The 21234-nt window shown below is 39.8% G+C and overlaps 1 protein-coding gene and 1 gene segment (V, D, J or C); one reads left to right on the forward strand and one right to left on the reverse strand.

Annotated features, from left to right (window-relative positions):
* The first annotated feature begins 774 nt into the window (after positions 1 to 774).
* Positions 775 to 2424, forward strand: LOC135254282 (probable non-functional T cell receptor beta variable 5-3). The segment is given in 2 exon segments: positions 775 to 967; positions 1424 to 2424. Coding segments are annotated over 2 exon segments (387 nt in total).
* A 2131-nt stretch (positions 2425 to 4555) lies between these two features.
* On the reverse strand, positions 4556 to 12148 carry LOC135252849 (death-associated protein kinase 3-like). 2 transcript variants are annotated; one of them, XM_064331433.1, is made up of 9 exons: positions 11993 to 12148; positions 10804 to 10931; positions 8357 to 8717; positions 8101 to 8230; positions 7891 to 7939; positions 7678 to 7704; positions 7131 to 7283; positions 6936 to 6981; positions 4556 to 6681 (listed from the first exon to the last, which is right to left on the reverse strand). In XM_064331433.1, exons 2-9 carry the CDS (start codon positions 10863 to 10865, stop codon positions 6151 to 6153), a joined length of 1359 nt encoding a protein of 452 aa, XP_064187503.1. In that variant the 5' UTR covers positions 10866 to 10931; positions 11993 to 12148; the 3' UTR covers positions 4556 to 6150. The 2 variants fall into 2 exon arrangements, with proteins under 2 accessions (XP_064187503.1, XP_064187504.1); XM_064331434.1 differs by lacking the exon at positions 11993 to 12148 and adding an exon at positions 11567 to 11948.
* Positions 12149 to 21234: the final 9086 nt, after the last annotated feature.

Consider the following 21234-nt stretch of genomic DNA (forward strand, 5'->3'; position numbering starts at 1 on the left):
ACAGCAAATCATGTGGCTGTAACTCAATATATAAAGCATACAGACATGGTGAAGAGGTTTAGTTTTTTGTTTGATCAAACATTAGAATTCTCAAGATGTGTGATCTAAATGACTTAGACAGTGATATGATTGTTGGCACCGGACGTGAAGGTTCCAGCATTTCAGAAATTGTTGCTCTCCTGGGATTTTCACACACTACAGACTCCAAAAGCACCATATTAATGAGAGAGGTCAGAGGAGAATGGGCAGACTTGTTCAAGCTAACAGAAAGTCCACAAATGCTCAAATAACAGCCATTGACAATAGTGGTGTGCAGAAGGGCATCTCTTAATGCACAACACATTCAACATTGAAGCAGATGGGCTACAGAAACAGACGACCATGCCAGGTTCCGCTCCTGTTAGCTAGAACACTCTGAACTCTGGAATATAGTTTAAAGGCTTCTACTAGACTTCAATCCAATGGTATCACTGAAGCCCATGTCTGCTTAATGGAGATTGTGCCAATGCGAAAGCCAAATAAATGCAAGCAGACCAAAAGGAGATGACAGCACAGCTCTAAAGGTGCTGCATGCTTTCTCCCTCTCACACGCATGGAGATATGTGTGCAGTTTCTTCACATAGGCCTGAAGTAGAAATGCTGGTAACTACAGGCAAGGGCCAGGTGGTCACGTTAGTTCCATGATATCACGTCAGCACTCTCAGTTCCGGCTCTGTGGTTCTCAACTGACGCCACAAATCCCGCTGAAAGCAAGCGTCTGTCACCAGTGGCAGAGACACACAGCCCCCCACACGGGCTCTTCTCCTCATGGACTCAAGTGCACAGTACTTGAATTTGAAGAACAGAGGGCCATTAGTTTTGTCAACAGTTTCCACTAATTTCTAGGCGTCTTCCCAAATGAGAAGTAGGCACGAACCGAAAAAGGAGAAAATGAAATTCCTGCTGTTCTGTTCCATCATACTAAGTGGTAAGTCTTTTGGGGATAATGAGCTTTTTTCATTTTCATTCCACTGGTTCAATTAATACCGCCTTAAAGAAAAAGATATTCTCATTACAATGACATTGCCTTTAAATGATCTTACAATAAAGAATGTCGCATTATATTGTAAGATATATTAAAATAGAAATATAACATTTCAAAGTTATGTTTTCAGTTTAAATGCGAAGGTTTACATTGACTATGTTATACATATAATTATGTTTTTAGGAGGTCTCTAGTTACATTATAGTCTCGTTTTAGTATTTTAATAGGCTGTTGTATTTGCATAACAATAAAAGTGAATTCAAGTGCACAATAGTAGTAAAGGTAACAAATGGTAGTGACAAATTGTAACAGTAGATGTTAATTAGCAATAGACATTAAAGTTCTCATGAACTGTTAAAACATATTTATAACTGCCATATAAATTATGTTGTGTGCTAGGGCTGTGGTATGAGGCCTTCACCTACATGTCAGTGACAGAGGGACAGAGGGCCGTTCTGGACTGCCTGCTTCAAGCAGACAGCAGCATCAGGACCGTGAGCTGGTACAGGCAGGTTCCCGGGGAGGGGCCCCAGCTGGTTCTGAGTTACTCCACCCACAACACCTCCCAGGTGTCATACGGCCATCGATTCAACTCCAGCAGGTTCACTGTCCTCACCAAGGCCAATGAGACGTACCAGCACCAGTTACTAATCACGGCAACCGAAGAACACGATACCGCTGTGTATTACTGCGGACTGACTAAGCTTACATCATAGAACCCAGCAGCTCAATAAATGCATTAAAATAATCAGTTGACATTTGTTTGGATTTCATGAGCAAAGTACATGCATTAATGACAATGTTTGTGTTTATTCTTTTGTGACCACATTCAATGCATATATGTCACCTGTACATTCATTGTTTGACTGCACAATTCAAAATGTTAATAACAGATGCTCTATTCAATCAATTCTGTCTTTTGTTGGTAAAGCAGATAAACTATATTGCAAATGAGAATAAAATTTCTGTATTTTATTTACTTTTATGTGTTTTTATGGTTGAGATATTATGGTTGTTCATGGTAAATTTTCTGATTTTATCACCTTGTTTTGATTGGATTGTAAGCAGGTGGCTGTTTTCACACGTGTTTGTATTCACCCTTGTGGGTATTGTGTACTTTCCTCTCCTTGTTGTGTTTTGGAATATTTTGATAATTGATTTTTTAATCCTGTAAGCAGATCTGAAATCGTACTATAAATATACAGATGATATAGATAGATATAGAAGTTGATAATGAGGATAATGAGGATGATGATGATGATAATGATGATGACAACTCCAAGTGAAAATAGCACCATCCAACATTTCGACATCCATAATTTTTGTACATCTGTCTGGATATATTTCTCTGTATTCAGTTAATATGAAATCAAATAAATTCATTCTTTGATGTGAGACTACTATGAGGACCAGGGAGATGGTGTGTTGATCTGATGTGTCCAGTTCACCAGACCTCAAATTTGACACATCTGGTAGGATTTGATTAAAGTGTACAAACGATTTGTAGGCTTTCCCAATAACTGGCGATTTGAAAAAGATGTGGAGTCAACATTAACCCCACATGATCTTCACAATATTCTATATAAATTATAAATCCAAAAGGCCCTTAAACAGTTACTTCTGTATCAAATAATAAAATGTGCCAGCCATTCTTTCCTGTTTTTCTCTTAACTGAATAACTGAAATAACTGCCTGTTTTCACCAGACGGTCAGGTTGGGCCACTGGGAGTCAATTTCAGTTCCACTTGGATGACTTCTCACAACATTTCCTTCATCTCAGGAGTCTTGTTCTATGTCACATGGCTAAAAATCCATTCTGTGTATTATTTAGCTGGTTCCACCTTGAAAATTACTTCCACAAGAGATTAAATTATGTATAAAATATGTATCTTAATAAATAAAACATTTCTCAGTAACATGTATAGTAGGCCTTATAAAATTCCACCAAATACACTTTTCAATGACAAGTAAAATTGATATGAAATATAAATAAAATTATTTTTGGTTGATGAATCATTTTAAAAATTGAATTCATGTTTTAACTGTATGACTAAAGATTTGGGAAGAACTCATTTAGATTTATATTAATGTGACAAATGCGCATGCCCATATCCGGATATACAAGACCAAATGTGGTTATACTCCCCTGCTTCGCTTACTATATTACCTTCACAGTCAGAGGATTGACATTGCTGTCAAGTGGAAAAAATTTTGAAAAAGAATTTTATTTTATTATTAAGATGAGTACAAAAATAATTTCATCAAACTGCTTTAAACATATGATCTCATTAATCCTACTCATGCTGCACCTCCCCATTTCAGTGAGGAATGAGAGCTGCACTATATAACATGTGACACCCAAATTTAAATATTTAGACTCAGGAGGTTCTGGCTCTCTGCTAGTCTGCTAACTATACCTCTGTCTCATGCACATCAACTGCCAAACACTCAAGGAGAATGAGGAGGGCAGAAGGACTCTGGATCAGTTTACTTTTACTGGGGTAAATGTAATACACTGCAAATTCTGGCTAATATTACTATGCTATTTCATTCAATATGAATGGCAGGCTGTACATAGCTGACCATGATAAATAATTATAACCATATAGTATTTTTAGTCTTTCATTCTATTATTATTATTATTAGTAGTAGTAGTAGTAGTAGTAGGCCTACTAGTAGTAGTAACAATAATGTGTTTATATTGCTGTCATTGTTTTGCAGGTTTTCAAACGGAGGTCAACCAGATCAGCAGCAAGTTTTATTCAGTGATGGAATCCAACTCTTGGTAGTGGGTAAGGTTAAGCTAATAAAACTAGTTGCTGTTACCATGCATCGCTAACTTTACTGCTTGCTAAAAAGAATCCTGTGCAGGGGAGAAAGACGGGGGCGTGATAAAAGTAGGCTACTGTAGGTTATTGAATTCCAGGCCAATAAATAGGACGCATTATCATGATCTTGGATAAATGAATCAATAGAACAGCATATGGAATTCGCGGAGACCAAGGAATACTCCAAACGTATAGGCTACTATAAATGTATAGTCACTAACGTTACTTCGTTGTTGAACATACGAGCTGAAATCTCCCATTGCCTTACTGTGTACTCTCCGCAGGTACTTCGAATTCCACCGCTCCCAGGGTGCTTGTCTTTCTGCCTGCCAGGGTCGAAAAAACTTCGCAGAATGTTACGCTGTTATGTTTAGCCCGTGGGCTCTTCGCCGGTCTTGTGGATCTCACTTGGATGATCAACGACACTGTGGTGACCACGGCGGGCAGCGTCGCTCAAGTAATTAGAGAACCAAACGGTTCATATACTGCTACCGGATTCCTTGTTATTGCAACCACCGTATGGAGCCCGAGAAACATCTACAAGTGCGCTGCAATTCAGGGTAGCCAAGTTTATGAAGGAAGCGCGCAAACCTCTTGCTTCTCGGACACAAGTTAAATAGGCAATGCATTTTCTGCGCGTCAATCTTACGGGAGTTTCTCACAAACCTATGAATACATTTCTAATAAATGACATTACAAGATAACGGTTTCAATTGTCTTTATTAAAAAGAAACATGTTCAGGGTGGTCATGAACATAACTGGTGTTGACAACTTTCAATGAATGATTACACATTTGTAAAAAGCAGTAGTACTAAGAGGATACACTGCTACATATATATATATTATATATTTTAAAAGCAAATATATAGTTTATACACGTAACCATGGAATGATAACATTCAAATTAGGATTACACTCGGAATGTTTAAAGACATTTAAAAATAAGACAAAATACAATTATTTGACAGATGAATGAAGATCATGCATACAATTTGGCAGTAGTGACATTCAACTGCAATGTTAAAAACTGATGGACAAATAATGACGACACATTATGCTCTATATCAAATTCATACATTTGTATTGCACAGAATATTGTATTAACCGAGTATTCTGATTTGTATGCAGAGCAATGAAAGCTGTGTTTTATTGCAAACACTGGGCGTATATAAAACCAGCGTCCTGAGTCTATTGTCCAGGTTCATTACTGGAAAACTGAATGTCATCATGCCTTGCAGTTCAGCAGTACGGTACAAGCTGCTTGATCACATCATTCAAAAGGCACCGATGTTTAAGAGGTCCTTCCTGTGGAGTTACCCATTACAGTCTTAGTTTTATCTGATTCTTTCAGCCATTACTTTTTTACATGTAATGCAACATGTGAACAGACCATCAGTGTTACAGCACATGATGAAAAGGGTCTTAATGATATACATGCACTTTACCCATACTGAAAGCACCGTCAAACCATAACACAGGTCTTACACAGGTAATGTACGAAAACCATTGCATCTTAATCACGCCATGTTTTCTCGATACTTGCGTGAAGTCGCTCAAGATATGGAAATGTTGATACGAACTACATTTTGCTACATTCAGCATTCTACTCGCTACAGACTACCGTTCTACTGGGCGAGAGGCACATTTTGATGGCTATAGCCCAACTTACCGGGCAGTAGCAGCTCATTACCTGGGCTGAGGCTACAGACATGCATGCATAGATGAAGAGACTATTACAGTACAGGCCTCTACCCTGGAATCTGGCATAAACAAATCTAAAAGTAGCGAGTAAGACTAAAAATATATATCCTGTAATTAATTCAGAAAATTATTATTTCAAACACATGTAGCTTACTAACAATGCACAAAAGTAAAAAAAAGAAATGTTGGACTTGTCTCAGAAAGCCAAAATATTCATTCAAGAATTCATTCATAAAGAAAAGAAGTGAAATAAGATAAGTACAGACTCACCGTGTGAAGATTTTTTTTAAAAGACTCACACTGAAAACAATGATAGCCACTCAGAGCGTATGTGGTCCAAACAGTAAGAGGTAATCGCATTAGACATGTGTATGTGTAAGTATGCATGTCATAATCTGAAAACCCGGAATGAGGCAGGGAAGACTTCAGCATACAGTAGGAGCTTCCAATACAAACTTAAGTCTGGATCGCTCATTAAGGGAGCTGCTCTACACGTGTAGTACAGTCATTTCATGCATCAGCTACACGGGCATGGAGAATGAGAGAAGCAGAGAGAAGACAGTCAGGACTCAGACCATATCAGAGAGGATAAACAGTCAGCACAGGCTGGTGCCAGAGAGCTTCTCCGGCGCGAGCGAGCACACCAGCTCCTCCACCCAGCGCACCTCCGAGGCCACCTGCTCGGCCAGCGAATCGAAGCGGTTCTCCAGGCGCCCGAACTTGCGCTTGAGGGCGTTGGCCGCTAGCAGGGCGGAGCGCACCTCCTCCTGGCTCTGGCGGCGCTGGGCCTGGGCGCGCTGCAGCTCCTGACGGATCTGGCCCAGGTCGCCCTCGATGCTCTCGTTCTCCTCCTTGTACCAGCCCTCCTTCTCCTCGTAGATGGAGAGCAGGGCGGCCACGTCCTCCTGGCAGGACCGCTGATTGCGCTCCAGCTGCCGCAGGCCCTCCTCGGCAGCGCCAATCTCCTCCATCACCTGGGAGAAGCGCTCGAAGTTGACGTAGGTGTTGTTGGGCGGCATGCTGGAGTGGGACTTGATGGTGTACTCCTTCAGACGAGTGGTCTTCAGCCTCCGCCGCTCCGGCTTGCGCCCGCTCTCCTCCTGCCGCACGTTCCGCCTCTTGATCACCTGGGAGACGGACACAAAATGGAGGACGGCGATTAGGATGGACTCCGGCCTGCAATACTGTGACCACGGAGTTTGTTTGAAAAAGAGTTTTGGTCCAGTATTCACCAAACATCCCAGAGAGAGAGAGTGCTAACCTTAGATCAGTTTTACCTTTTATCTCATAAGGAATGAAGGTTAAAATGTGGACAGAGAAAACAAAATCCAAGATCAGGACTTCTACTCAGATGCTTTATGAATATGGGTCAGAGACTTACCTTGATCCAAGGATGCTGCAGACTGTCTTCAATTGTCATTCTCTTCCTAAAGGCAATGTGAGACACACGGCTCATCCACCAGCTCATTCAACACCACACACATTTGATCAACTATTTTATCCTTGAGAATAGAACTGTAAAAAGGTAAACAATACTTTTCTAAACCACCTTACTGATACGGTTAAATGTGCTCACTTGGGATCTTTGACCAGCAGTCTACGAATGAAGTCCTTGGCCAGTTCACTGGTATTGCTGAAATACTCCTCATCAAAGTCGTAGTTGACGCCCGAAATGTTGGTCAGTGTCTCTTGTTTGGTCTCTCCAAGGAAGGGCGAGGCACCACTTAGCCTGAAACAATATGTCAGTTTGTCATTCACCTCACTATAAACCAGGGCTGCCCAACCCTGTTCCAGGAGATGTACCATCCTGCAGGTTTTCATTTCAACCCTCATTTGGTTCCTACTCAACGAGATCTCTAGCTGTAGAATGAGATGAGCTTTGTTAGGGTTGGAGTGAAAACCTACCGGAGAGCAGATCTCCAGGAACACGATTGGGCAGCCCTGCTATAACCAATGGCAGCACTGTTGCACTATAAAGTAAAGCATGCTTACAAAAATCTAATTGCTCTCATTAAGATCCATAATCAGAATGAAGCCAGAATACATGTCACAGTACTTAGTGGTTAATAACACAGCCAAAATTATGCCAAACTGCATAATAAAGCATGCAAATCAATACTTACAAGATGTACGTGATGACTCCAATACTCCTGAAGGAGAAAAACAAAGGTTGAAGATTTGAGTCTAGAACTTGGGAGAATTTTCCTTTTGTAGGAGGCTACACAAAATTGATAAACGAAATATTTCAAACAATATTCATATGCACTTGTAATGCCACACATACCATCTGGTATGGGCAAAAATGTTCATGTTTTATATATCAGGCTCATACTCACCACATATCAGCTTCCAAGCCAAGGGGCTCATAATTGACTATCTCTGGAGCTGCAAAGTCATTAAAGAGAAAGCATTATTCCATGCATGTTAACCCGCTGATGGCCAATGCAAAATGTGATTACAATAATGCCAATAATATCAGAAACAAAACTACAACCACACCGGCAAATGTGACAAATATTTCTTAAATAAAAGAAATGGGATCATACCTACAAACTCAGGTGTGCCAAAGATGTTCTTAAACTCATTTCCTGCTTTGATCTGATGTGCAATCCCAAAGTCAATCAACTTGATCCTCGGGTTAGGAGCATTCTTATCCAGCAGCATGATGTTTTCAGGCTACAAAGCAAAGAGAACGTTTCATTTTAATAGAGTTGGACAGAAAATTGAACAAAACAACACACCGTATACTACATGCTGTAAACCAGTTAATAAACGGGACCAATGACAAAGAGTCCCACTCACCTTGAGATCAAAGTGGGCGATACGCTTGGAGTGCAGGTAGTGGACGCCGTCTAGGATCTGCTTCAGAAACTGAGTGGCCTCCTCCTCGGTCAGGGACTCTTTCTCAGCCAGGAAGTCGAAGAGCTCCCCGCCGGACACCAGCTCCAGGATGAGGATGACGTCGGTCTTGTTCTCGAAGATGTCGTGCAGCGTGATGATGTTGGTGTGCTGGAGCTCCCGCAGGATGTTCACCTCCCGCTCGATCTCCTCGCGGCTCACACCCCGCCGGCTGGACGACAGCCGCCGCTTCTTGATGAACTTGGCGGCGTATTCCGAGTCCGTGCTCTTCTCGCGGCACTTGCGCACAATGGCAAACTGCCCGCTGGAAGAGGAGAGGAGAGGAGGACGGCGAAGAGAGAGAACACTGAGGTATGGATCCATACCAGACGGATAACAAAGCCACGGCTCGCAGCAGCTAGACCAATAACACCACCAATAGCAGCACCTTGCCCACAATGAACCCACAACGAACCCACCAAATGGTTCTCAATTCATTCATGTCATGTCATAAAGAAGCATGACTTGCAGGTTCTCCTTTCCCAATAGGTGGTCCTTCAGGCAGTTCTGGAAAGTTACGGCAAGCATGTCATGCATTCACAGACAAAACTTAAATACTTTAAATTCTCCTACATACGCAGATTATTTCTCAGGAGGCCATGTTCTGTATCTGCAAAAGGTTACTGGCCTGTCAGAGCCTGACTGAGTATAAATCAACCTGATAACCAGTTGAGGATATGTCCAACAGTGCCTTAATGAATGAAGAGATTATTATACTACACCACATAAAAACTCATTAAGAGGTTGAGCCAATAATATTAATGGAATACAGGAAAGTTTAAAATGCAGCCAGCCACAGAAACATAATAGCACACAATGTTACAAAACATTGTACAAAAATGCAGTCCTCTTTCATGCTGGTAAAGGTTAGGTTTGGTTTGCCTAATTTGCCTTGGGATCCAGTCAATGAAAGGGAGAAAGCAGGAATGCATTTCTGCAGTTATATCTGGCACCACACGTAGCCTAATCTCTGCCTCCACACACAGTAAGACACACAAGCTGTGATCAAGACATCTGTGTTTTTACACCAAATGTTACATTTCATTTACAATGAAATTATTATTCTCACAAAAGGGTTTAAAAACCAACAGAAGGACCCCATTTAATCGCTAAATCACCTATACTTTTCCTTCATCAATGACATTAAATGCCACCACAGAAATGGGAAAAGATAATGAGCTTTGCAACATTATATTTCCAGGTCAAATTCAAAACACTGGCATCTGCACTACACTGCCAACTCACAAGTTTTTTTTTATTCCAGTATATCCCAAAAAAGCGCAAAACTAGGGCTAGTACAGTCCAAAACATCACCCCCAAAACACAGAACTAACCAAGGGTATTGGAACATTTTAACTGTGTAATGTTAAAATGCGCGTGAGCATCAGTTCTGTCGTTATCACGTTATTGTTTTACTTAAACTGACACTTCAGGGGCTTGGTGTTTTGAAATGTACTACTTTAATAATTAAATGTATAATAATATCATCAATTGTTACTATTACCAATAATTACCATTATCATAATCATGGTAATAGTGATGTACGCACTCCAAGTCATTTACTAAACATCTAAATATGATTTAAATGTTATAATAATTGTTGTTGATATTAGGCCCTTGTTCATGGCTACCTTAATTAGTATGAGTTTACAGTGCTTTATACAACTGGCAAATATGTGTTACCGTCTTCTTTCTCGGCACCACCGTGTTATACAAAGCCTTTAGCAATTACAGCAGCAAAATCAGTACCTCTTTGGAGCTGTGGACAAACACAAGGCAAGCCCACATGCATAGCCAAACAGTGATGTCATACTCGTAACAACATGTGCAGAAAACACAACACTTCCATATAAAGGTACTCTGTCTGGTAATGGCTTTCTGCAAGCATGACTCATCTTTCATACCAAGTCTATCCTTTCAATTCCAGGAATCAGACTGCAAAGCAGGAATACCCCACAAAGCAAGAAATGCATTCCTTACACACACACAAATATAGCAACACTGAAATACATTTTTTTTTTTTTCATTCAGCACATTACCCTTTGCATTGCCTTTTAGAAACAAACATGCTCAGTTACTTCCAACACCAATAAACACCACCATGTGCAAATAATGTGTGTGGCTGGACTTGTAAAAAGGCATTGCCGTCAAATCGCAAAGAGGAAAGCAATTTGCCCCGTTCATGGTTTCCCAAACGATATAGCCTACATCTCGTCCAAAACAATTGACCCCTAGTTCATTTTTCAAATGTTAGATATTACAAACGTGACAGGAAACAAACTCTTTATTATGCCGTCCTTTTTGTTTGCAATTCCATAACAAAGAATTAAGATGTTTATAATTCTACCTACCTCCCCAGTTCCTCTCCCATCTCATAGTACACCTCCACATCCTCTTGTCTGAATCCTGCCATGGTGACAGGATGTCGTCTTATAGTGATGCACTTGACTTCCTACTGCACCGTCTGGAGTTAGGCAAACTTGGAAAAAAATGTGCACTGATGAGTACACACGACTGAACAGAACACTCAACATTTTTTAAATACTCATGAGGGTGATCCCAAGCCAGGTCAGCAGACTTCCTCGGAGGGAACGTGCGTTGTCTCGTTATTTTGGATTCCAGCCAGCTGAAAACCCTTCTGACACAACAGAACTCCGACAATTTTAGGTGAATGTTAGCTTAACAGACATTCAAGGTTTCCATCGCTAAACTTTAGGATATGATGGGCCCCTCCACATAGTAAGTACTCTTTTAGCTGACATTACCATATAACTATGGATATCAGACCGCTCTTACTAGCTACCTACCCTTTCATTGTATGGTCGAATGCAAAATCTATTCATTAGTCTATGGTTTCCTTAGCTAGCTACGCCAGGTAACAGTATACTGCACGTCATTAGTACAAATGATATGTCAGCACCCTCAATCAGGCTTGGTTAAACAGACTTATTCCTTTCATCTAAATATTTAATCTCCCCGTCCTTAGCTGAAAAAATAGCGAAGAAAATGGCTGAGTGACTAGCCGGCGCAACGTTAAATAGCGCTAAGTATACCCAACACGTCCCGGTTTACCACCCTCAGCAAGTTAGTTATATAAAGAATGTCAAACAATACCGGTGTCAATGGCAGCCTGTGTCATATCTGGGCCTGTAACTTTAGGAATAGACAATTTACATAGTCCTTGGCGCAGGTTACCAACAATAGTAGATGCCTAGCAATCCCCGTACCTAAAGAGATTTGGCTATATAGTATGCATCAGGCTCGTTCCCAAAAAAGAAGGTAACGTTACTTGCTGATAAAGCTGGGTGCAAAGTTAACCAGCTAGTTAGCCATGGATAAGCTAACGTTAACTAACGTTACTTTCGCAGAATAACGAGATAGGTAGCATATCGAAGTTAGCTAGCAAGTCTATTGTCTATTGATTGGCTAGCAAAACTAAAACCCTACATGTAGCTAAAGAATGTAAACAAAGCTGTCGTATCATTTTACAAAATCTAAGTTACGTAGTGCTAGCCGACAAGAAGTCACCAGTAAACTTACTTTTATCTCGACGCCCGCATTCCTATCCTTTTTCTTTCCACATTCAATACCTGATTCTCTGAATGGCCAAGGCCAAAAAATTGGAATTACATCACTTACCATTTAAACCCGCCCTTGAGGTTTATTCTCGCGATTTCCACATTTCTGATTGCGCGAAAGTGTACGTCAATCATTAAAACCGGAAACAAAACGGAAGTTAACGTAATATGGACATTTAAATGTTGTTTTCACGAGCGCCATCTCTGTGCATTGCAGAGTAGTGGCGTTAGGACTGCTGAGTGCAGGGAAGAAAAACTTTTCTAGATTTTGTTAAAATAGCCTACGAATCTGGAATTGGCGTTTTTGTTTGAATAAGTGCTTTTAAAAACACTTACAGATACAACACCCATAGGCTAGCGCTAGTTAAATCGGCTAGACACAACTATCCATGTAGCTTTTGTTTTACCGCACTTGGAATTATGATTCAATTCGGTTAGTGAACTAAAGTCCGAGGCGAACGCTGGATGTACAGTATTACAGATTACAACCGCAAGGCCAGCTACAACGAGTTTATATACAATCGAATTGCGTTAATGCTGTTAACTAAGGAGTACATACAAGTAGAAACCAAAACCAATCGTCAAAACCAAGACTAAAATGTTTACGTTCATCACTCTTTAAGCAATTGTATATGAATAGTTATATGTATTTGATTGGGACTCTGTGGCCTTCACTGTACAAATGGTTAACATAAAAAGCTACCATCTCTATGGTCAGTAACACCAAATTGGCATTGATTCGCCATCAAATCCGGTGTAGATTCACTGTTTCATATTTGCTGCTTCCTTCTGCTGTAATTTTAATTCTGTGGAGATTGTGGACGTACGAATGTATACTTTCTTGACAACACCACATTAATGTTGATCATTTGTGCAGACAGTAAAGCAGTTGCAAAGTAGCCTGGTATTTACAATAGAAAACATATCAGTTTATTCACTGATAATTAGAAAGGCGTTGCAAATTTGCTATTGAAATGGTGACCGTTTTGTGGCATAAATAAATGGGGAAAGCCTTGATTTTTATTCGATCAGCATGTGCCTTTACATATGCCCACTATGTCACGATATAGGCATATTAAACTTGCTTTATTAACAATAGGAAAACTGTCTTAAATTATGCTTGTGTACCGAATTCGTAATATTATAGACAATATCAATTCATTAGTATACCGGTTTATGAAGAAGCAACGAATATTACAAATCAATAGTCTATACTTCGCATTACTGCATTGTGTCGCTGGGAGGTGCAGTTTGCATGAGAATCGGTGTTGAAGTGTTGTTTGTGTAGAGTGACTGCGAAGTTCACATGCAGGACATCCTATTCTACTCCTACCAAATGAAGGGAGAACAGCAATGTACCTGTCTTTCAGGAATGTTCTGAAACACAGTCAAGCTGTTTTGTATTAAAAGAAAAGTATTTTCAATAAATTCTTTTTGAAAGTCCACCTATATGTCCTAAGAGTAAGATAAATATGTCACAGTTGGAGCTACTATTGCTAAATGTGTTATTGTTTAAAATTATTTGTCATTCATAGTCAAAAGTAAGGTGATTAATAAGACAGATTCACAGTATATTTGAATTTATTTCAAGTTCTTAAGATGTGTTCTCAACTTGTACATGCTGTAGCTATATTGACACAAGGGTGACCATGTTGATTGAGCAAACAATTGCATTTCTAAAACAGAAATGACCCTACAGAAATTGTGTCAGCAAATTAAATTTGCACAGTGACGGTAAAAATGAAATGAAACAAATAGTTATGTATTTAACACACTGTTGGTGTTATTGCTTAGAACTGGTCCAACAATAGCTCTGTATACTTAATGTTTGTTGGAATGCTAGTTTCAGCCTTGCGATGAAAAAACATTGCATTACATTGTACAAGCATATGCACAAACAAACACATGCAAGTTATTCAGTTTACAAGTGTCAGTATGAAAAGGGTCAACTATTTATTTGTCTTCAGGTCAGTCGGAGTTCTGTTGCTGTTTTAAATAATTGTATAATTTGTGCAACCATTAATGTCCCGTTGTACTTTTAAAAAATCTTCTTTTTTTTACTTTTACAAAAAACTTGATGTAAATTGACATAAAAAGTGTTTGTGTAAAGACAGCCTATAATTCTGTAGCAGCCATGAACAGAAAGTGACCTTTCCGTGCCTGCCGACACCTTGCTGCGTCAGTATCTACCACAGCAAACAAATCAGGACCACTTGTTGAGGAGGACTTGAGATATGGCAGGCGGGGGGTTGGGGGAGGTGAGAGGTTGGAGAAATGTGTGCACAGAGTGTGGTTTCTATGGCACGTTTCCAACTGGAAACGCGAGGCAAAGAAGAAAAACAAGTTCACTCTATGTTCTCATACAGGAAGCGGTAGGGGGCGATGGGGAATCTAGATGCACAGCCAACAGGAGCTTTGGGACTCTGAGCAAAAGGAAATAATCCTGTTAGAGCAAAACAAGATTCTTGGGTGTCTGCAAGGTCTAGTCATTTACCAGGATTGCCATCACGTTCTCCGTGCTTTCCACCTTCAAGGGCTCATGATCATTACCTCAAATGTGCAGTGAGGTACAAATGAAAATGACTTGTTAAATGTGCATCTACACAGCACATCTCAAACAGCACAGAAATAATATACAGTAATTGCATTAACAGACCTTTCTGTCTGTGCACTGAATTAAAGAAGAGGTCACAGCTAGCCCAGCCAGCTCTGACTCAGCAGACACCTTTCTATTTTCCCCATGCAGTGCAGTTGTAAATAGGTTCAGTAGGGGAAAGGGTCTGCCGACGAGAAGGGGGGAGAGAGCCTTCTAAACAGGGAGGTATGCAGGCTATGCTGCCTTGTGACACTGCAATCTTTTACGGCCCCCCTCTCTTCGCCTGCAAGCATACGCAGACGCACACACACACAACCACCCGCTCTCACTCACCCCTATGACTTGCAAGCCGCAGCGTCATCAGCAAAACCCTTCTATGAATAAGTAAATGCTGTGGCTGTCATTAGAATCTGAGTAGGGCTGGACACACTTCAAGTGATGTCTGTCTCCAGCCAGCCCATGCGACAGATCCAGAGCTCTGACAGCCGAGTGCCGACCCTGGAGAGGGTGCAGCAAGCCTGAGAATGTGGTAAACAGATGCCAGTCATATTTCAGCATTAAACTTAACATAAATGGAATGGATTGTGGTGGTCAGGAGTCCCTATTTTGAAGTTGGTTTGATCGCTTTCCTCAGCTCTCATCATCAGATTCCCTAGCTCCTTTCTGCCCGGGTAAAGCCAGTAAACTGACCTCTCACTAAGAGCCAGAGATAGACCAAGAGAGAGCTCGCACTCCCCTGATAACAAACCGAAAAAAAGTATTCCATCAGGTCTTTCAAGAGGAAACTATTTGCATTATATTCCCCGTACAGAAAAACAAAGCTACAAAGAACATGGTGTCTTAAATGTAAACAAGTAGCGTCACCGCATTGAAATGCAGCAATGCATTGGAAAGCACCTATATGGCTGTTGTCTCCTACAGTGAGACTGCCTGTCTCACCTGTCAGCACACTCAGGTTGTTTTCTCAACTGTTCTCCCAGGCAGACAGAGAGACAGGCCCAGGCTTGCCCCAGAGGCTAGAAACCAGTTTGGTTGTTTTGTGTTTCTTGGAATTAAAGTTGGGTCAGGTGTTTTATAGAGCCCTGCAAGCTGAATACATTATGTCCTCTTAGATGTAGTGTAGAAGTCTACAGCAGACAAATCATTTATCATACAAAATATTTCAGAAGTGTAGACATAGTTTTTCTAACACTGTTGCAAAAGCTTTAAAATGGAACTTCACCATCTCAGAAGCTAAACAGCTACAAAATAGCCAGAAATATTTCCAAAAGATGTCATCAAGAATACTGTCCAGATCATTAATTTTCAGATTTTGCTAACATGTATGAGTTTATATTTATAGAGGGAGTTCTAAGATACGATGCCAGATGGTATTGGAGTATGTACTAAATATAAATGCTTGGATGTTGTTCATGCTGGGGATGCAGACCTTAATTTGGAATTGCTTCTATTAAAGCTGGCACATGTCTGGCTGGTCATATTTGCTTTGAAATCTGTCTGCTGCATTTGATAAATATGGTGATATGAGAAGGACTTATGGATATATTTAATACTGAGCAATATAATGTGACTGCCATTTTAACTGTCCATATGAGTAATATGCTATTTATTGCTATATTTTTTTTCCAGTTTTGTTACACTTATTTTATTATATGTTGCATATGATAAGCTATTATTATTATTATTATTATTATGATTATTATTATTATTATTATTATTATTATTATTATTATTATTATTATATCCAATAATTTACATGGCTCCAAAGCATTATAAGGTACAGGATTTTGCTTCAAGTGGCCAATGGCCCCATATATTGTACAAAATCTCCAAAAGGCCCAAACAAATTAATTTATTTTCATGGCTGTGGTTAAAATGCTTATTTTTAGTCTCTCCAAGAAAGGGCGAGGCACCGCGCAACTTGAAACAATGGGTCATCAACCTACCTTTTATCATACTATAAACCAGGGCTGGCCAATCCTGTTCCTGGAAATCTACCATCCTGTGGGTTCAATCCTAATTTGGCACATCTGACTCTAGTATTAGTAGCTCAATGAGATCTCTAGCTGTTGAATATGAGATTTGTTATTTGTTGTGATTTGTTATGGCTGGAATAAAAACCTGCAGGTAGTCTCCAGGAACATAGTCGGGCAGCCCTGCTTTAAAGCACTTCTAAAAGGCTAGATCACAAAAATCTGATTTGATGGACTTTATCCATCATATTTGAAAATGACAAGGAATGTGCGTGACATTTAATAACTACTTTATGCATTTAAATTATGACATTTTTTCTAAAAAAATAATTTCAAAAATGATAATGCATTATAACATAATATCAAATAACATAATCATACACTCAAATATGGTGGCCATACCATGTAGTTACTCATTGCATTACTTTTAGTTTTTTGTTAAGTTTTGAGGGATGTTGAAATCATTACAAAATTTAACAAAAACCTAAAAGTAATGCAGAGTCATATGCTTACTATTTTATTTGCTCATGGAGGAGGGTAATGTAGTATAATTGTTAGAGAACTTGACTGTGTATAAGAACAATATTTTAATTGGTAATATAGTTACTGCCATTTAATACATTTTGAAGAAGTGCCCTGAAAACAAATCAGAAAAAGTTGTGCTGTAAGGTAAATGGCTTAAAAAGAGATATTATGTAAGGGGTTCACATAATACCATCAAAATGGGACGGAGTGTAGCACAGTGGGTAAGGAGCTGGGCTTGTAATCGAAAGGTCGCAGGTTCGATTCCCGGGTAAGGACACTGCCGTTGTACCCTTGAGCAAGGTACTTAACCTGCATTGCTTCTGTATATATCCAGCTGTATAAATGGATACAATGTAAAATGCTATGTAAAAAAAGTTGTAAGTCGCTCTGGATAAGAGCGTCTGCTAAATGCCTGTAATGTAAAAATGGAAAAGTCAAGTATCTTAATTGGATAAATGTGTTGGTTTTTTTTGTTTTGTCTTTCTGTCATCCAATGAACATCTGAAAATTTGTTGCATGATGATATGATGAGATGTCATGTAAGCATTTTATAGAAAATCCAGAATGGTGGATTTCATTATGGTGGATCTCAAGAGACAATAACAGATTTCAAAAATAGAAACTATAATGAGGGTGCATCAATGTCATATTAGGTGCGTTGAAAAAACTCCATAGCCTGTTATGAACCATCCACATGAATTTAAAACAGCCGATGTGTATTTTATGGCCAATTCCCAACTAGCAATAGAGAAAAAAGAGGGTACCTATATTTGTAGTGACTGTCTCCCTAATCATATCCAAAGAAAAAATAAATACACCAACACAAAAACATCAGTATCCCTGTTCCTGCCAAAGTAGTTAATGGGTTTGAGAAACTCCTTCCAGCTTTTTGAAGGAACTTCAATTTAAATCCACAGAGATCAGCACTAAGAAGAACACAATGTTTCTATATCCAGGCCTGTGGACAGACCCCATATTTTCACCACCTGTATCTGCTGCCTCAGCTACGCATTCTTGCCTGTTTACGTCTGTTCCCTCCGCTGACAGTCACAGACACAACGGCCCTGACATCTCAACTGCCGCCGTTTGGAAGCATTGCCATCACCCTGCTACCTTGCTTAGCAGCCAAGACTGTTCTTGGAGACGCTGGGAAGCTGTTTGTCTGTGTGGGTGTAGCCTTGGCAGTCTCTTGCTCTCTCTCTCTCTCTCAGGACTGAAGGGTGACCAATATTGGCTGGAGTCCCGGCCTGTATTTACATGTCTGCGAAGGGGAAACAGGAACCGGTCTAAACCGGCACACGCCGACCCTCAGGGCTATTCCAGAAGTTGTCCCTCTCCCACTGCGTCATTCAAACGAGAATTGGCTGAACATTCCCCAAGTGGCCCATCACATTCTCCTGGAAGTCTCCTGGTCTTGGATTCCTGGAAAGTGTAACCGAACACCTTATCTTATGGAGACATTCCGTGAAGCACAGCAAAGTGTGTTGGGGCAGGTGATTTTTAAAGTTATATAAAAGTTTACTGGTTGTAATAAGTAACTTATATGTGTTGATTGTCAGATATTAAGACATGAACACAGATCTGATGTACATCAGTGCATCAGTCTCATAAGGTATAGATGTGGGATCACAGAGTTTGCATTTAGGGTTGACATTTAGATTAGCAAGCCACTCAAGTTTCAATAGAGTGTAAAGCTAATCAGTAACTTCCAGCTCTTATACATCTATATATCTAGAATATATACATATTTTACTAAATAAATAAACTGAAATAAACATAATAGCAATAGCTCCATGCATAACTGAGATGAGATACCAATTTAAGCCCATTTAAAACATAATAAACACCAAAAACTTAATGAAGTCTTAAAAATAAGCATGCAATATGAGATCATTTCACAGTCATTGTTCTCATGGTATATTCCTTGGGAAAGGGGAAAAAACAGTTCAAAGTGTTTCTTTTTCCAAATATTTGTGCAGATTTCTTTTCCTCTATTGTCTCTGTCAAAACTGTGTGATGGACAGGCGTATTACAATCAGATTGCTATAACAGATGCTTCCAGGTAAGAGCCCATTGTAACACAGACAATACAATCAACAAACCCAGGCTAAGCAAATGCTGTTTGGTTGTGCATACAGAGCCAAGTGCACATACCAAAAAAATAGGCAAGGTTAAGGCTTTTCAAAGACTGACATTAATATCTTTTCCATGATATTTAATTTAATCATATGAGATAAAGGCCTCTAAGTTATATAAATAGAACAATAATTGGTACAAACTTTTCGAGAATTGAGGGTCACATTGGAGATAGCGTAGTACACTGCAAAACAGAACCAGATCCAACAGGATATTTTTAAAATCTCTGTAATTCCCAGAGTCTGAGGGCACTCAGGCCAAAATCTCCCATTAGGCGCCCATTGCCTGTGCCAGTCCTGCCAGCAGTAGACATAACAACCTAAAGGAACAGCACTGTTAGCCTTTTGCCCAACCTCAGCCTCTCACATGTAGTCACATCAGATTTATTGTTATTTCGCACTCCCAGTCAAACAAGTGTGAAGTCCGGGCGGGTAAATGAGGAAGTCCGCAAGGGCACGTGTGTGCGAATTTTAAGAATCCAAATTCTCTCTAGAATTCGCACAATGGCACAAGCTTACCCCGCACCTCCTCACGAAATGCCAACCCGCCGTGGAGACTGGGTGGAGGGCCAGACGGGTATTTTTGCGAGCATGCTGGAACAGGGAACGGGAGGAAGGGGCAGCTTAGTGCCATGTCTGTTTCCAGTTTAGCATTTTAGGTCCCGGTGGAAAACACTGCCGTCAGAGCTGGACATGGGGGGAGGGTGTGCGAGAGAGAAATGTCATGACCTCTGACCTTATCTCATAAGTCACACAAGCTTTCTTGGGTGGAGTGCATTTATCATATATCTGCACTGTGGGATGTTCTTGTTTTGGAGTATCTGCAGAATTTCAAAAACTATTTAACTCATGTTTTGAAGTCTAAAAGAAATTGGGCATACCCCTAAAACAAAGGCCTTATGCCTTGTACATAATAATAATAATAATAATAATAATAATAATAATAATAATAATAATAATAATAATGTGTGCATCAAGTAACTATGGCATAAATTCATACGAACAAATCTATAACACCTGCATAGTTAGTAGGAGCCATTTGGAAAATGTTAACTTCACAAGTCCTCTTAGTTTTTCCATTACATGATCCAAGGTACAGTTTGTTTATGGAAAACCATTCGAAGTACCTTCCTTTTGTGGAATACCTAATTAATGAGTTTCAGTCCATTGCATTGGTTTTATTCATCCTCCCTATTGTGGGGTTTTTATACCCAGAACAAATACATGGTATTGTACAGCTGAATTCTGCACAATAATCGCCAGAAACATTTTATGTTTTTGTGGGCATTTAGTATGTAAAACAAAAAAAATGTATGATTTAAACATATAAAAAGCTATCCACTAAAAGTTCTGTATATCATTTTGTGCACATGCACAATACCAAGCCTACATTAGGTGTAAAAATCCTTGTCTGCTTCCTCACCCTGACCCAGTTAAAAGTCAGAGAAGTTCATGGTCACAGTGATTTGCCTGTCTTGGTACAGTACATCTCATCTTGGATGGAAGTCGAGCTACAAGCAGACAGTGTGGTGATGTAAGGGCCTGACCAGCATCAATCAGGTAGTATGATGATGATTGATGACTTTAGGAAACCCAAACATGACCAAAATTTGATATACAGTATAATTTATTCAGATGACATCTTCTCAACTCAAAACACGTTAAACAGAGAAAAGAAAAAAAATAATATTATGTAATGGATTTCATGTTTTAGCTAAACAATAATGTTGATCCTTACACATAGACACACACATGCGAACACAAACATATGCACACACACAATCGCACACACGCGCATGCACGCACACACACACACACAGACACACACACGCAGTGTTATATACTTAACTGAACCACTTTTCAGGAACATCTATACTGTTGGACAAATATGACAGAGGGGCTAGAAGTGCATGCCTTTCGCCTGTCCACAAGTCTTCTCAAAGACAAATACCGCTTCCCACAGGAGTCCCAGACC

Source organism: Anguilla rostrata, chromosome 4 (genome assembly GCF_018555375.3).
Source record: "Anguilla rostrata isolate EN2019 chromosome 4, ASM1855537v3, whole genome shotgun sequence".
Classification (NCBI taxonomy): domain Eukaryota; kingdom Metazoa; phylum Chordata; class Actinopteri; order Anguilliformes; family Anguillidae; genus Anguilla; species Anguilla rostrata.